At 46.9% G+C, this 18,258-nt stretch overlaps 1 protein-coding gene across 6 annotated transcripts; it reads right to left on the bottom strand.

The window, feature by feature from the left end:
- Positions 1 to 46: 46 nt before the first annotated feature.
- CUNH1orf167 (chromosome unknown C1orf167 homolog) lies at positions 47 to 17,144 on the bottom strand. Of its 6 annotated transcripts, none has more exons than XM_061348008.1 (21): positions 16,887 to 17,144; positions 12,451 to 15,033; positions 11,880 to 11,923; positions 11,069 to 11,288; positions 10,721 to 10,893; positions 10,168 to 10,264; positions 9,635 to 9,822; positions 9,033 to 9,214; positions 8,514 to 8,700; positions 8,137 to 8,359; positions 7,441 to 7,622; positions 7,158 to 7,248; positions 6,646 to 6,788; positions 5,927 to 6,138; positions 5,080 to 5,224; positions 3,309 to 3,576; positions 2,654 to 2,762; positions 2,180 to 2,411; positions 1,942 to 2,077; positions 1,144 to 1,254; positions 47 to 431 (listed from the first exon to the last, which is right to left on the bottom strand). In XM_061348008.1, exons 2-21 carry the CDS (start codon positions 13,729 to 13,731, stop codon positions 372 to 374), a joined length of 4,284 nt encoding a protein of 1,427 aa, XP_061203992.1. In that variant the 5' UTR covers positions 13,732 to 15,033; positions 16,887 to 17,144; the 3' UTR covers positions 47 to 371. The 6 variants fall into 6 exon arrangements, with proteins under 6 accessions (XP_061203992.1, XP_061203993.1, XP_061203996.1 ...); XM_061348009.1 differs by having other exon boundaries at positions 12,451 to 14,284; XM_061348012.1 differs by lacking the exon at positions 12,451 to 15,033.
- Between the last annotated feature and the right edge of the window lie 1,114 nt (positions 17,145 to 18,258).

The following is an 18,258-nucleotide window of genomic DNA, read 5'->3' as shown; positions in this document are numbered from 1 at the left end:
TAAACTCCTGTCCAGCAAAACCAACACGGAGTAAAGGGAGAGCCTGTAAGGTGGTTTTTGACCTTTAATCAACTCCAGCAAAATCAGGGTCCAGAGGAGAAGGGAATGCAGCCTCACAACAAAGGGGAATAACTCCTCCATTTGTGCCTCTAGGGAGGTAGGATATTAAGTCCTTTAAAGAGGACCTTTCAGAGGTACCATCTCTTCCTGGTTGTCCTTTGGCTATCATGCTTCTGACCTGCAGTGCTGCTTGTACCCCGTGAGCAGAGCGTTGGCTTCTTGCTCGTGCAGAAGCAGCTCTTTGTTGTGACAGCCAGCTGTATCCTCCACGTGTCCTCAAGTGAGCAGCAGCTGCAGGCAGGCCCCACCATTCAGCAGCCTCCTTTGTCCTGGAGCTGGAATGCTGTTAGCTGACGCCACCTTCCAAAGGCCTTAAATAAAGTGGACAAATCAAATACCAAGGTTACCCCTGAGGGACTGCAGCCACCCTCACAGTACCTGTACCTTTGCCTCTAGCAGTGGCTGTGCCTACTGCCTCACCATTCACTCAGAGCCCTCCCCTGTCTCCCCTATGTCCCTGTAACCAGTAAGTGAAGTGCAGAGCACAAATCAATGTGAGAAAAGGAAGACCAATGCCCTCTCTGCCCTTTAATTTCAGTGTCTGCTCTCCTCTTGTTAAAAGAGAGCCTAATCCTGCAGGGATCTCTGGGAGGCAGGCAGAGGAGAAAACTGGGTTTTTGAGCTCTAAGGCTCTGCCTCCTCACTCAAATTCATAGCAATTTGCCTGCCCCTGGGTGCAAGTCAGCACAGCTCTCCTGCACCAATGTGAATCTCTTTCTTCCCTGAGTGGGCTCTTGAGAGGCAGGGGATTACTGGATTAACATCTCTGATAACAGTGAGGAAAGGGGCACACATCAGGGAGATTGACTGCTGACACAAAGCTTTGAAAAACACCCAAAGATGAACTCACATAAAGATGGAAGCTGTTTCCCTTTGTTGCAGGCAAGTCCCAGTCCTTGATGTACTCAACTTCCCCCTAAGCAAGTGCTTAGTGCACTGTGATAGAGGGAACACTGGTTGCCTCTTTGGGGTGACTTTTTGTCCACTGAGGTCCACAAAATTAAAGCAGTCATAAATGCTTACCTGAGACAGGAGGTTCCTGGCTTCCTCCTCCAGGAAGTTCTGCACCACACAGCTTTGCAGATGCCGTTGTCTCCACACTCTCCAGGCCTTTTCTATCAGCCGCTGCTCATCCTGCCAGGAAGAAGCAGTGCACAGATTAACTGCAGGCAAACTTCCTCACATCCTTCTGGTCCCACCTTGCTTCCCCAGACCCCTCTTGAATGACTTTGCATTGGTAAGGAACAAAGGCGACTACAAACAAAGCTCTTGCTGAACTACTGCCTCCTGCAAGTATTGTGGCTATTAAGTCCCAGTACCCTGGGGAGAGGACAATGCCCCACCAGTGCTTGCTGTATGTGCATCATCTTGTCCCATGGGTGGGACAAAGCACATCCCACACAGCTAATTCCCAGCCAGAACATGGACCTGTTTCATAGATGGCACGGGCCTGAGAAGGGGAAGCCAAATGACAGCCCTCAGTAAGCTGTGGACACTGGAGGGATGTATCAGGAACACAGATGAGGATAAAGATTACACTACTTGCTGTGAACTAGTTGCACAGGCTACAGACAATCTATACGACTCATCCTGTCTGTTTCCCATCTGTAAGATGAGGCAAAGCACAGTATGTGAATATGCCAGTCTGCCATGCTGGCATTTCAAAGAGAAAGACAGAAAAGGTAGCCACAGGATTTCTGGTGTTCACTGGTACTTGCTAAATCCCCAGGTCTCATCTCCCAGGATGTATGCGAGGCTGCAGGCAGTACAGGCTTGCCCAGTAACACCCATCACTGCCACCCTGGTAGCAGAACCACTCACCAGTACTTGAGCCAACATCGCCACCCTGCTGGCTTCTTTCCACTGGTGCCATCCCCTTGCCAGACAGAGCAGTCTCCTGTCGTGCTGCCACCGGCGAAGCACCACTGTGTGATGCCACTTCCTCAGATACTTCCTCCTATGGCACAAGGGGAAAATAAGCTTCATGAGCCCAACTGCCCTGCAAAGGGAGTCCTCCCCTGATGGCAGCAAGAAGAGGGAGCCTAGAGCCTTCCCTTACCCAAGCCACTTCTCATCCCTCTTCTCCAAATCCACCTCTGCTTTGTTCTCCTGGATCCTTGCAAGTGTAGGAGAGGGTCCTACCGCACCAGGTCTCTCTATCAGATGAGGGAGCAGCAGCCTTTCAGCTCTGTTTTGGTTTCTGTACATCACCAGCCAGCGGTGAATGGCACTGGGAAAAAGCCCAAGAGGGGCAGCAGGTGCTGAATCTTTTTCCCTGTCTCTTCTGCTTTCTAGGAAAGAAAAGAGGAATCACAGAGGAGCTAACCTCGGAGACAGAGCGGCAGAGATCAGAGCTGCCACGAGCCCTTGATCCTTTGGCTCCTGAACACAGAAGCCATCCACAGTCAGTCGACTGCTGTGAGCACCTCCTCTACAGAGCAATCCCACTAATCTGGCTGGCAAACATTCCCCTCCTCACTCACAATCCCCACATGGCCCCATGAAAGAAAGAGAAGAGGGGGCATCTTCTTACTCATGGACGAAGACAGAGACATCTTCCTGCTCTTCCTAGCACCTATCAGGGTACTGCACTGCCGTGAGCACTGGGAAAAGGCTGCTGCTCTTGTCCAGTAGTTGCAGGCCTGCAAACAGAAAGAACAGAGCTGCAGCCAAGGCTAAACACAATGCACACAGACAGCACACATGCAAACTAACCTTAGAGATACACTTATGTTCATATCCCTGCAGGTCATTTAATGTGCTAGACCCCAGGCTGGAAACTGCACAGATGAGATCCCAGCAGGAATGACTCAGCCCTTCCAAATCAATCGACCTCTTTGTGGCTTGCTAGCTGTGAGCCCTTTGAAAGAAGCTGCAACTCTGACAGCTCACTCTGCTCTGCAGGGATAGTGATTATCCCATCTTATCTTTGAGCAGAAAAGGAAGGAGTGTTCTTGTCTCTGTGGTCAAAATGTCCCCATCCCTTATTGCTGTGCTCCAGATGGTGGCTGCAATCAGCACCAGATTATGGTGATGAAGTTGCTTGCACAGTGTGTAAAGAATTTCAAGGCAGGGTCTAAGGAGTCACCACAGGTCAACCTTGTCACTCTATCTCAGTGCCTAGTGACTCACTGAAAGAACAGGCAGTGAAGAACAACTGTCTCATAGGGACCTTCATCTTTTCTTACTTGTTTTACTGTAGCCACAGATCCTAGGCGCAGAGCTTGCCGTCCTCTCGAGGCCAGTCGCCACCGGTGACAGGCTTTGCCCTCAGAGGCTTCCTGCCACTTGTGCCTTCTCTGTCCCAGTACCCGCTGTTCAGCTCTCAAGAATTTCACCCTCCACTCAGTAAAGCTGACAGCCAGGACACGGTGCTCTCTGACCCTTCTAAAACAAGAGAGGGCTTCCTGCTGCCTCAGTCTACAAGCAGTGACATGGGCCCAGGCAACCAAGCATCTGAAAAGCAATACAAGCATAGGTAAGTGGCAGATGCCTGAAGTCATATTTCCATATCAGCACTAAACAGCCTCTAGACCAAATTCTACCTTCTCTCCCAACCCTGCAGTATCACACGTAAGTGGTCAAAGCAAGCAAAAGAGCATTCAACAAGAAAAAGTCTGTTCCTATGACTCCTTCTGCAATCAACATTTATGTATTTTTCTCCATGTTATTTTTCCCAGTGCCTCAGAAAAAGAAAGGAATTAGATTGGTCTTTTATTTGAACCTCTGCCAGCAGCTGACCTTTAGGATAATGCCTGAGGAAGGCTTTTTTCTTATGGGATGAGAACAAACCAGCTAAAATCTCCTTTAGCATGGAACCCAACAGACTCCTTGAGTCTTAAATGCAGAACCTGGCACTGAACCTTGTTATCAAGATTCAGATTTTAAGGGTGTCACAAACCTGCATACATGAGATGTACAACCAGAATCGGTATGGAGACAATTTTATTCCAAAAATACCAGTGTCTACAGGAGTTACTATTAACTGCACTGTAAATCTGCACCCACGATAATCTCTCTATATCTTGGAGGCTGATGCAGTCTTCCTCTGCAACCCCAGAAGCAAATCTGCTTTAAACTCCTGGCTTATCCTTTTGGTTCCTTGTTCCACTTGGACTTTCATTATGTAAATCATCCCACTGCACCATAGGGCAGAGGTGTAAATATCCTCTGCCTGGGAGAGCTTTGCTGAAGATCAAGAGAATCTATTGCAGGTTATCCTAGCATGAAAAATGCCCCCCTCAGAAGAGACAGGGCTCAGGCTGTACCATATCCAGGTGAAAAATTAGAAGCGCTCTCTCATCAAAGGAGGAAGATTAATAGTGGAGACACTACAGGAAGGAGGGACATTAAGGACTTCTCTCAAACACAATTCCCACTAGGGTGCCACCTCACAGATTGATTTGCAGAAGAAAATGCAGTTGGGTGGGGTGAGTGCAGAGTCTAAGCATCACAGCTACTAAGGTTTTACTGGGATTTTAGTTGCTCTTTCCTCTTTCCTAAACCTGCAATTCAAAAGGCAATTTTCTAGGGCTAAACCTGCACTTCTCATCCTTAAATTAATCCTTGGCATAAAGAATCTTATTTGTTCTTATCTTTCTGAATTATCTCAAAGAGAACCACCTGAACAATTCCTGGTCCACTGCAGCTGGACACTTCACTGTTTCAGGCAGAAAGTAGCCTCACACAACATAAACCACACACAAAACACATTTCAATGACAGAGATACTGAACAACAGCTAAGAGAGATGTTCGTAATGATGGGCAGCAGACACCTTGCTCTTCAGATTGAATTCTTGTGTTTTCAGCATCTGCACCATAACATAAGCCTCCAAAACATACAACAGCTTCACCTAACTAACTCAAGCTCTAGTTTGAATACACTGGATTCTCTGCTATATAAACAGCCGTTCACTCAAAAGCTTCCCTCAATAATGCTTTAAGGGCAGGAAACAAACCTGTGTAGGAGAAGATGTTCCCAGAACAAAGCAGCATATTTCTGCTTCCTCATTTGGCAATACCATGTCTGCAGGACCAACCTCTTCTTCTCCTGACAGCTGTGCTGAGTCCATTGCTGCTGCAGCTCTCTCAAAGCACGCTTCCCTGTGAGAGAACACATGAGCTTGCTGAGCTGAGCCCAGGGGTTTTCTTTCCAGCACAAAGAGCAAACAGCAAATGGAACCAGACTTCTCTCTTTGAAAAGACTTCTCAATTTATAGGGTTTTTTTCTGCAATGCAGTCAGACCTTTTTTTTCCCTGTCCTTCCCCAAGCAAGGGATCACAGATCACTTCCACTCTCACCTGCAAGGCAGTTTTCCATAAACAACTGGGAGTGTCCCTTCCCTGCGTGTAAGTACTTACAGTGTCAGCACTGAAAGTACAAGGAACCCCTTAAGGGTTAGGACTGTTAAGCAGCCTCAAAAGACAGACCCAGCTCCCATTGAAACAAAGCCCAACTGTTGGGTCTGAGGAGACGTGTTCAGTCTCAGAATGCTGCATCTGAACGCCGTTTAATGCCCCAGCTACTAAAATGCACTGTTTGAACACTCCTTTGGTACTGCAGGTAAAGCAAAATCCACCCCTTTTCCAATCAGCTGCCAAAGGAGCATCTTCCCTAGCATAAAGCAGTGCAAACCAGCAGACCACAGGAAGGCAGTGACACAGGCACTCACTGACCCCTGGACTAGTATTGTCATTCCAGAGTCACAGTAGTGCAGAGTTACAACTGGAAGTAGGACTTTCTCCATCCCAACCATTCCCACAGCATTCCTCTCCTACAGACACAAGTGCCACTGGTTAACTCACTTTGCCAGCAGGAACGCCAATGCCACAGAGCATCAGCAGTCGTCTGGTGAATGTGACACCTGAATCTCTGGTCAGCCTCCACTTTCTGGACCAGTCTCTTCTTCCAGAGGCTGAAAACCACCTGGAGGCAATGAACTTCATGTTTTAGAGCTGCTGCTGCTGCTTTTCGGTTCCTATTTTCCATGGTCCAGTTGTGCCAGCTGAGAAAGGCTCTGAGAAAGACAAAGGCCAATGCATCAAATGTAGGAACAGCTCACAGATTCACAGCCTTGTAACTGAAATTTTAACCATAAACATACACACGAGGCCGTTCAGGAAATATATCTGATCTAGTAACATCCTTTCCCCATTGAATGTGAGGGGAAACAATGAACAGGGCAAGCTGTTGGGACTAAGGTGTTCTGTCCTGGCTGTGCCAAGGCTGTTGTCCTCTTCAACTTCTACATGAGTATAGAGCAAGGCCAGTTCAGTGGACAGAAAGTTACAAGGGCTTTTTATCAGCAGTCCTGCGTTTGCCCTAATTCATGAGGCATCCCATCAAACCAGAAATGACTGTGTTCAGATATAATAACTTTGAAGCAGGAAAAACCACAATAATGGGCTGCAAAACCCTCCCTGAAGACAGAAGAAGACAGCTAGAGGAAGAATTTTCTTAAAAGCAAATGTAGAGCTCTCAAAACAGACAGTTTTAGGCAACTCCTGGAAAGCACAATACCTACCGAGACACCTGAGTGAGCCTGCAGTGCTGCTGAGCCTTCACAATTTGCTGAGTCCGAGCTGACCAGACAATGAAGTACCTCTGCAGCAACCATCTCTCTGCTTGGTGGCAGCAACTCTTCACCTCCTTGTCAGAACTGCAGTTCTGTAATGCAGAAAAGTACAAAAAGGGCCTTTAACTGCTGGTATAATACAGTTATTCCACGCAGCTCAGCCCCTTCCCCTTGTGGCTGTGACTTCTATAATTGCTTAAATCCCTGTTGCTAACATGAGTGTCTAACACATCCTTTTTAAATCCTTGACACCTGGCAGATCAGCTGGAAAATGGTAGGGAAGAGCTACCCTGAGAAATGCCTCAATCTCCCAAACCTTCTGTCTGAGAGAGAAGAACAAATACAGAACAGCAGTGAGACCTTCCATATGCTGATACTGAAACCCAAAGGCTCTTCGCTAAATTGGGCTATGCAGAAAACACTTGTACATTCACATGCATCAAACCACTTTTCAGCCTCACCTCTTCCCAGGTAGGACTGTTTTGAAGCTGGACGTTATTATCTGGACTCTGCAGTGTCAAAGACTGGAACTGACCTCCTGCAAACCAATTTCTTCCGCAAGACAAGAGACAGGGGAAAAGGGAAAGAAAGAAGAGGATAAAGCATCCAAAAGGATGGTGCAAGGTGACATGAGGTACTATCCAAAAGGAGAGAATTCAACCAGACCAAACAAGGGACCTCTGCTACCAGCACCCCAACTAATCTCCAACTCTAGTTAGTTAGGTCTAAGGATCTCCAACTCACCCAGATCCAGTACTCCATGGAGGAAAGGAGGCCTGCAAGCACAGCTCCCCACCCAGTTCAGCTGGCAGCTCTGCACACTGGTGTGGTTGCAGAAAAGAACTGTAATAGGGTATGTGTGTGACATCCTCAACAGTCAGAACAGAGGAGAAGCCCTGCTGGCTGCTGTCACTAAAGCTGTATTCCTGCAGGTATGGAGGGAAGAACATGCTGTGAGGTAAGTGTCCTCGCAGTGGAATCACTCCATTATTAATTATGACCATGCCATTTACTGCTTTTTTTGGCTAAGATTCAGGGAAATCCAGGATGCATCCAAAGGAACTGCAGAATAGCAAGTACAGCTCCGGGGTGCAAACATGTAAGTAATGGGAAAGTTATTTCTATACTGAGAAAAGGAAAAATGGGCATATGCCCTTTCTCAAGTGATGAGGCTCTTTGTGCCTCACCCCTTCCACCTTGCAGCTACAATCAGCAGCAAGTGCACAAGAGAACCTCGCTAGCTCAGCACCTCCCCACATCACTAAATGTGGACTAAACCAGGAAGGCCACAGGCAGTAGTGACTTTACAATTTGATTGCCTTAAAACTCAAGGACCCCAGGCTCAGTGCTCTTCAGGCCTAAATACTAAGCACAGTTTGCTGATGACAACATCATGTTGAAGCAGAAATCTCCCCCCCAAAAATCCTCAGACCTCCTCACCTTTTCCAGTGAGCTTTGAGAGGCCAGAGTAGCTGAAGCACTGCTGTCAAAGCCAGATGATGTTGAGAGCTCCTCAGAACACAGCACAGCAAGAGGCTCTTCACAGAGAGTCATGTGAGAGTGCTTAGGACTTTGTTCAATCATCTTCAATATGTGACACTTTTGGTGCCACAATTTCAGAGCTTTTTGGAGTCTACGCTGCTCCAAAGCCTGAGAGAAAGAACTGAGACAGAACATATTGAGACAGCTGTGTGACTAAAAAGGGATACTAGAGGGGGACACTAGCACAGACATGATGGATGACAGATGGTACCAGAGAGTCAAATGGACACTACTAATGAAGGCAGGGTGCCAGGAACTGGCTGTTCTTCACTCACTCGGCTCTGTGATGCTCGCACAGCCTTGCTTTCCACAGCAGATAGACTCTCTGGAGCTTCACCTTTTGGCAGAAGTCATCAAGAGAGCAGCCTGCTTTCTCTGGAAACCATTTCTCTACAGTCCACAGCGGCTGATCTTCATCCCTCTTTGTCATAGTCTTGTCAGCTACTGAGCTTATAACTGGTGCTTAACCAGTTACCGAAAGTGAGAAGAGACAACATGTATCAGAAGGTGTTCCTGAGAAATTCAACCCAGCCCAGCCTTCAAGCTGCTTCTTTTCAGCAAGGTTTAAGACTTTCTGCTAGATTTACAAAGCAGAACAACAAATAGCGTCAGTCCACATCCAGACACATTCAGAATAACTAATCCTCTGCCCACTCTAGTTTGCTAATATCATGTATCATCTAAGCCTCTCTACTATTTGGCTGTTTTCATCTATTTTTCACCATGCAAGAAGAGGAGGAGGAGCCTAAGCACCTCTAACTCTTAGAATCTGCACAGGACTTCAAGCTGCTCACCATAATGCTGCCTCCATCGAAGGAGAAGGAAGTTTGCCATTGCCTGCTTATCACCTTCTCTGACCTGCAGCCTCTGAACCCACTGCTGGAAGTATTTCCTCAGTGATACTGCTCTGAGATGGGCCAGGTTGCACCTGTAAAGTGCCTTCTGCTCCACAATCTCCTTCCATGCATAGAAGCACCTGAATACCAAGGAAAAAAAAGAAGTACATGATAAAACAAGTGTTCAAACTGTGTCTCCTCCTGAGACTGGGTTTGTTCAGGAATGACAGACAGAAGCTGTCACATTCTGAGGTTCTATTAGTTTATTTCATTAAAAAGCCCCTGTCATGCTCAGAGCACAGCAGCACAGTGGGTGTTCTTGGGTTTAGTCTTTCAGGACATCAAAGGTCAAGACCAAAAAGCTTTGGCAGTGTACAGGAGGGCAACTCATAATGTCCCTGGCCACAGTAGTTTGTTTTCATGTTTCTATCCCTACTTTTACCTTTATTAACTACTGAAACAAAAGAATTTTACTTTACAGTACAACACCACGACACTGCCTGGGTTGGCTCTGACATTCCTTGGACTTTCACCGTGAAAAATAGCCCTCATCAACTTACCGGGAGACCAAGTTTCTTTGGATCCGAGTTGTCAGCGCTGAGATCTGTTCCTTTTCCAAGCATCGGGAACGCCACACCCAGAAAACGTTTCTCAGCTGCTTCTTCTCTAGCAGAGCACGGGCTTCCAAAAGCCTGGCTTCCTCTTTGCTCAGCAGCTCCTTCTGCAGGTGCCACAGTCTGAAAGCTACCATGTTGCAGGGCAGGAAGAGATTGACAGGAAGAAAGATAACTTAGAAGACTTGGAACAACTTAGTGTCACACAGCAAACATTCCCTGTCTGACCTCCAGCTGCCTGAGAAAGGGCACGTAAGGGAGACAGCTCACATAGCTGCAGCACCAGCATCAGTAGCTCAACCGATCCAAGGAAGAAGGCAAAAGGGACACCCCGCACCATCACAGATACTGGCCCCACTATTTGCAGCATCAGATTCTAAAAGAGGCAGGTCAAAGCAACAACGAGCCACAAATCAAGAAAGATGGTGAAGCAGTGATTACCTCCAAGCTGTTCCAAGGCTATGGAATGTGTGCTTACCAGCTAGTCGTCTCATATCTCTGATTGCCTGAGCTCCCAAGCAGAACTCATCTCCTCTCTGCCTACGATGAAGCTGTGCCCACAGTTTTCCTTCCACCCTGAAAGGGTCACAAGATGCTTTAACATCCATCTGTCCAAAAAGACACTCACAGAACAGAACCCAACTCCTTCCTTCTCCTTGGGTAGTTCTTTTTGTCTGGACTTGCTCTTTTGCCTTCGGAATCAGAAGGCACAGCAAAAGGTTTTTCTTTTGACACCTCTCATGTCTTGCTAAAGACTGTAGTATTGCCTCACTCCAACCCCATTTATGCCTGTACTCAATAAATACTACAGGAGTTTTTCTGTCAGACACTCAGAAAACACTAGTGCACGGAAGCTGTGCAATAGGATTATTTAGTTCTTAAAACTAAGTTACTAATTCTTGCGGTGCTTATCTGCAGCAAGTACATCCAAGGACCTGGAAACAAGTTCACCACCACATGAGAAAAATTTCTCCCTGTGTTTGTAAACCGCCATTTGTCCAAGACAACAGAAAGAGGAGGCTCTCAGCTTACCTACAAGCCTGCTCAGCTTCCTTTGAGTATCCTTCTGTAAGCTGGTGCTCAGCTGAGGTTGTCATAGTTGCTAATCTTCCTACTCCAAAACCCCCCACTGATGAACTACGGGTAGAATACAGCTCAGGCTGTGGAGCTTGCTTCTTGCTTTCCTTTGCCACAGCTTCCTTCCACTGAAGGAGAAACCACATGATTAGAACAAACTGCAGGCAGTGTCAGGGTCCACGTCACTGAATTTCACACAGGGTAACCCCCTTCCTCCTCCCCATCCAAATAGGATTTCTGCCTTCTCCGACTTCACAATAGAAAAGTCATGGCACCACTCTACTGTTCCTAAGCCATCCTCACCCTGTGGAAGCTGACAGCTAGCAGAGCTGAGGCATGTCTCTGCTGGGCCTTCTCTAGCTGCATCCTCCTCTGGTGCACGGCCCTCTGCAAAGCACCGGGGCCCTTCTGAAGCAATTGCTGTCTGTAAAGCTGCCTGGCTGCAGCCCTTTTCCAGAGGACTTGTCTTCTCCAGGCTTGGAAACACCTAGCTAGCATTTGTCTGTCACGTAAGTGCTGAAAACTTAAAGAGAAAAGAGAAGTGAGCTCCAGTTAACAGAAAGGAAAGTTAAACACAACCAGGAGGTGGCAATCAGAGTTCAGCCATCAAGCTGGAAAGAGGTATTTCAAATCAATCTCTCTAAGGAGTGAAAATCCATCTGCCTCACACCAGATTACAATATCGCTGTTACTAAATTGGCAGCAATCTCACACACATACACAGGTCACAGATCTGAATCCCATCTCCTGGATATACCCAGTTCTTAATCTTCTCTAACTATGCAGTGAGCATGCTGCAATTTGCTGCACTGAGCAGTAGCATACAAGTACCATTTCATCATTCATCATATAAGTATCAGCAGCAGCCAAAGTTGAATTTAGAAGGTAGAATTTAAAAGATAGATAGGTTATTTTTTTAGAGCATATTCCACTCTAGATAATAACCCTTTGAAAATAAATGAATGCAGCTCTGGAGCCAGCCATGGCAGAATAAGGCAGGTTAAGTCCTAAACCCAAACGATCCCAGAAGCATGGCCCCTTGTCTACTTCCCAGCAGTTTTCCTCCCCTGCTAACTACCCATACACTCACACAGAAACATAAATGTCTTTTCACCTTTGCTCATTCACCTTCAATGACCAGAAGCTGTTCTCCAAGACCTGCAAACAGACAAAAGATAATAACTCGTATGATTATTCATACTACTCTGTTGAAGAATGTTTGTTGCCACAACATCAAATTTCTTTGGCAGAAGAGTGCTGCCTCAGGGTAGTGTATTATGTCAGATGCCTTTGACATTGCTCCACCATTGCTCTGTGAAGTATTCCAGACATGGAAAAGCATGCCAAAACTGAATCTCAGGGCCATGCAGCTACACACAGAGTACAAACCAGTTTAATTCCCTCTGCACCTAGATCTAGGGAATACAAACACGTGTTTACATTCCCAAGAACAACCAAGCTAATCTGGTCTTTAGGAAGAAGCATGTGAGACAAAGATGAATATGTTGAGATGGATTATGACCATAAGAGAGGAGATTCCAGCCATTCAGTGATAGAGAAAATGGTAGGACAAGTATCCCATCACTGTTGTACCTCAACTCTGCACCTCTAGCAAGAAGCAGAAACAAGCACAAGTAGTATCCGTGAACAGGGTTGCTACTACTACACACCAAGTACACTCTCACCTCACTGGACACAGCTTCCCGTGTCTGGCACCCTTCTTCACAGCACCATGGTTCTTTGGCACTCCTCTCCACAGAAGGTTCTTCAGACTGGTCGAGGTTGGAATCAGCTTCCCAATTCCTCCAGCTCCTTTGTTGAGAGTATTTGTTTCTCCTTCTTTCTCTGCTCACATTCCTACAATCTATGTCAGAATAATCACCAAAGCCTTCTTCAACCGGAGTAATGGAAGGGCTGGACTGGCTGCTGCCCACCACAGCCATTCTGGCTGCTTGTGATCTAGAGTCACACACCTCTCCTGACTCTTTGCTGGACTTAATGTGAGATTTGGAGTTGCTGACTTCTACAGATTTAGTACTAAGCTGCTGGACTTGTCTAAACCCTCCGGGAGTGACTCTCACACGCACTTCCCTTGGAGTTCCATACATGGCTACATCAACATTCATCTGAGACTCCCCCAAATCTGTCTCCAGTGACACCTGCAGACCCTTTGGATAGATACTGGCTGGAAGGTCTCTCCTCCAAGATACAGTATATGGGGATGCTCCATTAGATGTCTCTTCTCCTTTAAGAACCTTTTCAGGGGAATGACCTTTTGTGTGAACATAAAGACTACCAGTTTCAAGAGCTGGCTTTGCCTGGGACTTGTGTCTGAAATGAGGGGAGCAACTGCAGGAGGACTGTGCTGCTGTACCCACTAGCCCTCCAGAGCCCACCCCACAAGTGAGGGCTTCTGGCTGGATGTCACCCGCAATTTTGGTCCTCCGTGTGTTTGAATCAATGCATTCATATCTGTGATACACAGTGACAGGGACTGCATGACTGAAGTCCTTTGTCACTGCATTAAGGCTCCAGTCTTTAGCAAATGGAGCACCCCATTTCAATCTTGCCTGAGTGGCACTGGTCTTTACTCCAGCTAGCTCTCCTGCACTCAGAATACTAGGAGCTGAATCATCAGGAGCAAAGCACGAACTGCCACTGACTGGAGAAGACCTGGGCTCCAGAGGAAGGGAGCCCCATATCCCCATCAAAGCACTTTCTTGCTTAAGCCTCTGGACTGCACAGTACAAGCTAGCAGAAATCCGTGAGGACTGCAAAAGAGTCTGAAGAGACTCCACACTGGATAGCTCAAGCTCCCCCAAGGTCAGGGCTGAACTAGAACAAGCATTCACACTTTCACTTGAGCTCCTTGAGGCAGGACACGCCAATAATTCCTGCCTAAGAAGGGGATCTACAATACGAGATGATAAATGTGCACTGACCAGTAAAGGGTCCAGAGGATCCATACAAGAAGCAGCAGGAGGCTGATGTTGTTGTTTTTCCACTGGGTAGTCACTATTCTTGTTCCTACTTCTAAGCAGTGATGGTGAGCAGTGTGTATGGAGCAGCTGCCAGCTGCCTTTGCTTTCTGATGGTGTTGTTGAGGTAAGTCAATACTCCCAGTCCTTCTCCCTTCTAAACTATAAGCCTCAAGGTGTGACTGTCTCTGAGGAAGATTCACAGCTGGGAGCAATGACAAAGCAAGATGGGGAATCCTATGAGCCACACACTTAGAGCTGTGCTGCTGCAGCCTAGGGCAGGGATTATTCTGCTTCAAGAAGCAGGAAATGGAGAACTGGCTGGAGTGTCCTGCAGTGGCCAGGAAGGGCAGGAGGGATTAGTCTGTCTCAGACTGAGATCTCTCTTCCCAGCTGACAGAGGTGCAGTACACAGTTCTGCTGTCTGGCTGGGGGGTTACACTGAATGCAGCAGCATCAAGCCAGTGATGAGAAATGTCTATTCAATCTGTAGTGCCCATACACAGATCAACAGCCACATTCTTCTGAATGTTGCTTTGCTCTGAAGAAAAATAAGAAGAAATACATACAAGGAAGCATGCATATTTCTCATCACATCTTGCCTAGTTTGCCAGTTTGCCAAAGGCTTTGGGTACTTTCCTTATTAATTTCTTGTCTCCAATCCACCAGCCTTAATCCTGAAAGTATTATGGACCCTACTGTCTTCCTGTTTCTCAGCTGACAATCATGTCTAGCAGAGCAGGAATGACTGAAGGGAACAGACACAGTTTGCAACAGACAACCTGGAAAACAAAGACTTCTAGCATTACACATGCGCCTGCAGCCTCAGAAAGAACTTGTTGCTAGTAAAGCTGAATTATCTTGCTACCAACACAAGGCAGACTGTAGCTGCTTTTCCAGAATACTTTAACCAGATCTGTGTAACATCGAATAAGAACACGTATAAAAGAAAATGTTTTTACAGAAGTTCCCCATGGCAGGGGGTTGGAACTAGATGATCTTAGGGTCTTTTCCAACCCTAACTATTCTATGATTCTAAGTCAGAGCAACGTGGTTCCAGCTGGAGTACAATGCTTTCCCTCTTCATTGACTGGAAATCCTGCTCACATCTCTTCCATAATCGTATTTTCTCCAGGGCTGATAGGAAAGGTAGTGCCTCAACTTAAGGTTCCATTTAACTGCTTAACAAGTGTAAATTTGTTCATGTATCATGCTACAGCCCTGCAAAGCTTCAAACACAGGACAGTTTCTTCTGTCCACACGTCCAGAGAATCTGTGTTGTCTCCTAACCTGGAAGGAGATGGAACAACATAGATGGAAGACCTAATTTGCAATCTAGCCACCAAGACAGATGATTATACATATAACACTCAAGCTGAGCACAGATTCTTAACTTGCTGCTAACAGGTAAGTGCAATTTAAGGGGACTATGCTTTCATTCCCTCAAATTTTAAAAGCAAGTTGTCAATCACTCTGTCATTTGAAGCACCATTCTTTTCCATTCCCTTTTAAAAGGATGAAAATGGTATTGTGAAACACACACACACCTCTATCATCTTCAAAAAGCCCTAGTCAATCTGAAGAGAAAGACTGCACAGCCTATGAAATCAATGCCCATTGTCTTTTTCAAACACACTCAAATACCAGAGAGGCTCCTGTCAAAATGCACTCTGTCTCCAAACTATGTTTATCTAATTCTCTTCTAAGAAAGCATCTAAGCCTCAGTCATCCATTGCAAACAGCCCACTTGTCCTTATATGCAAACTCTTTCAGTAATCACCACAAACTGGGGAGTAAATTCAATTACTAAAGCAACAGGAGATAGTCATGCAGTGTTGCAATTATCCTTGGGAACTGCCATTACTGCCTTTCATACATCACCGAGTGTACCATGAATGGAAAGATCCCATTATTTTTTCCAGACAAGTAGAAGTTGGCAACTACAGAGTGAGCAGACAAAGCACAGCTGCCTTCTTTAGGGTGCCTATCACTGCATGAAGTATAACCACAAAATACAGCAGACTGGTGTTTCCTAGAAGCATTCCTTGCTTCCCAGAAATATCCAGCCAACTAGCAATGTATCACAAAAAGGGTATTGTAAAGGATTTGAACTACAAAAAGACATGAAACCATCATGTTTATGAGTACTGTTTTGCTCCACAAACACCTGGAACCTGGCACTGGACTACTTTATACTCAAGAACCTAAACATAATGTATGTTCTTGATAATTCATGCCACTGTTTTTAGTTCTCCATGGCAGTTTGTTCAGGCAGGTACCAGGTTCTCAACACATCACCATGGTTATTTTAGCTGGTGATCTTCACCTCACTCATTCCTCATTTCAGTCTCATTGAGATCAGGAAGAGACAACATCCTTTAAAAACCACCTTTGTCTGCCTTCCCAAAATTGCCATTCAGGACTTTAGTACAACCCCTTTTAAGCAGTAATTTGTCTTACTCAAAAGGAAACAAGATCTTATGAAGCGCTTTCTTAAAACTTCTAAGGCAAAAAGAGATACTCAAGCAAGCCACAGATTTGCAGCATCCATGACCAATGGATTTCATATGAGCTTTGATGTTTCCAGCTGAAACATTTTAACACATGCTTGCTATATACACTTTGCAGCAACACAGTAAAACCTGAAACATATCCAATTAAGCAAACAAAAATTAAGCTGATCAAGGGACTTCTGTTGTTATAGGCAAAAGGAATAGCACAGCTCATGAAGAGTAAGTCAAGCTTTTTCAGGCGGATGCTGTTTTAGCATTAGAGTAACAACGACAGACCCATAATAAACACATACATAAGCACTGCACAGATGATGCTCATTCTCCCCACCCCTACAGATCCATTTCACATTGGAAGTTGGGACTGGTGATTGGCACAAGAACACCTTTCAGATGCCTTAGAAACAAGGCTTTTCCCCCCACTGCTCAGTCTTACACACCAAACCATCACATGAGCCTCCCATTGCCACTCAAGCACACGTAAGAGGGATGCGGTGGTGGGAGCTGTGCTGGGAGCGGGAGGTCCATCACCCACAGACCCCTTTGAGGTGAACACCCCAGGCGCTGCTCAGCATTGCCAATGGCTCCCAGCCCTCCATAGGCACACTCACACCTTTCCTCACGGCCACTTACCCACTCCGATCGCCGGCCATGCCGCTGGGCCTCGCCAGAGCCTCGGGGACAGGACACCCACCTCCTTGTACCCGCACCTTTGTCCCCCCTTCAATGCCCAAAGGCCGGCAGCGAGCTCGCTCCAGCTGGGTCGCTGCAAGCAGCTTATCGGCCGCGATTAGCAACGCCGCCGGTCACCGGGGCTGCAGATGGCGCCGGGGAAGCCGCTCCCGACCACGGCTCATTAAAGCTGCGTCCTGAGGGCGGCACAGGCGAGGCGGGACCGGTTACACACAAACACCCCCCCCTCCAACCACCACCACTACCGGGGGCAGCGCCTCAGGAGAGCGCGGCCTGCTAAGGCCAAGGGCCCGCTGAGGGGCCGAGCCTGCCCCGGGCAGGTCGTGGTCCATGTGGGGAGCTGCCCGCTCACTGCCGTGAACACGGGCACGGCAGGAGCTGAGGATTTAAGAAACCGAAGGAAAATGCCCTGAGCAGGGCATGGCGCCTGCTGGCCGTCGGGGTGAGGAGCCCCGCGGTGAAGCCAGGCTGCTCCGTGAACCCCCCACAGGCCCGGCTAAAGCGGGTATTGATCCAAGAGCGTGTTTGGTGTAAGCGCTGCTGAAACAAAATCCCTCCTTCACGTAAGTCAGGCTTCATTTTTATCATCACCTTTCTGATTTACTTTACTCAAAAGAGGTATCTTTGAGTCTAACGTAACTCCTGCCTTGCTCTGCTTCCCTGAGCTCTCAGATGTGCCAGGTTCTCCACAGAAAAGCACACAGTAGGTCAGCTAGATGGGCATTTTGCACTGGAGAATGGCTGGGAAGGCCTCACTAGCTGCAATGCTCTACACAAATAACCAAAACCCACTGCATTTAAAGCAGTTGTTTTCAGTCTGGCCTTCGTGGGTCTAGGGAACAAAGAAACCAAGTGGTTTGGCGTGTTGTTCAGGGATCTGTGCCATCACTGTGCAGTTCTGAAGAGCTGAAAACCACATGAACATAAAGGTCCGCCTCCCTATTCTTTCTTTCCCATCTGATCACAAGAGCAGACTAATTCCTTTTGCCATGTGGTGTTGCATGGTAGCCTGCAGAATGAATGCACAACACTCACCTGGGGACAGTAAATCAAGCTATCACACTTTTGTGCACAAGAGTAGAATACTTACAGTTTGTCACACCCAATGAAGCTCACCACTGCAGTGTAAGTCAACCCATCTTTTCCTTCCCCGATCTTCATTTTACTAGCCCACCTTCCCACCCACATACTTGCAAGCAGTACCCTCTGCTTATCCAAGTAAAGCTTAGCCTAAAAGCCACTGAAGCCCCACAGGCTTTCCTCATAAGGACTCTTCCAAACCCTCAGGAATACCTACATTTTCAAATGAGAC

Source organism: Neopsephotus bourkii, unplaced genomic scaffold (assembly GCF_033783945.1).
Source record: "Neopsephotus bourkii isolate Nb327-2 ecotype Australia unplaced genomic scaffold, CSIRO-AGI_Nbou_v1 NB_333, whole genome shotgun sequence".
NCBI lineage: Eukaryota > Metazoa > Chordata > Aves > Psittaciformes > Psittacidae > Neopsephotus > Neopsephotus bourkii.
This window is presented reverse-complemented; position numbering and strand designations above follow the sequence as displayed.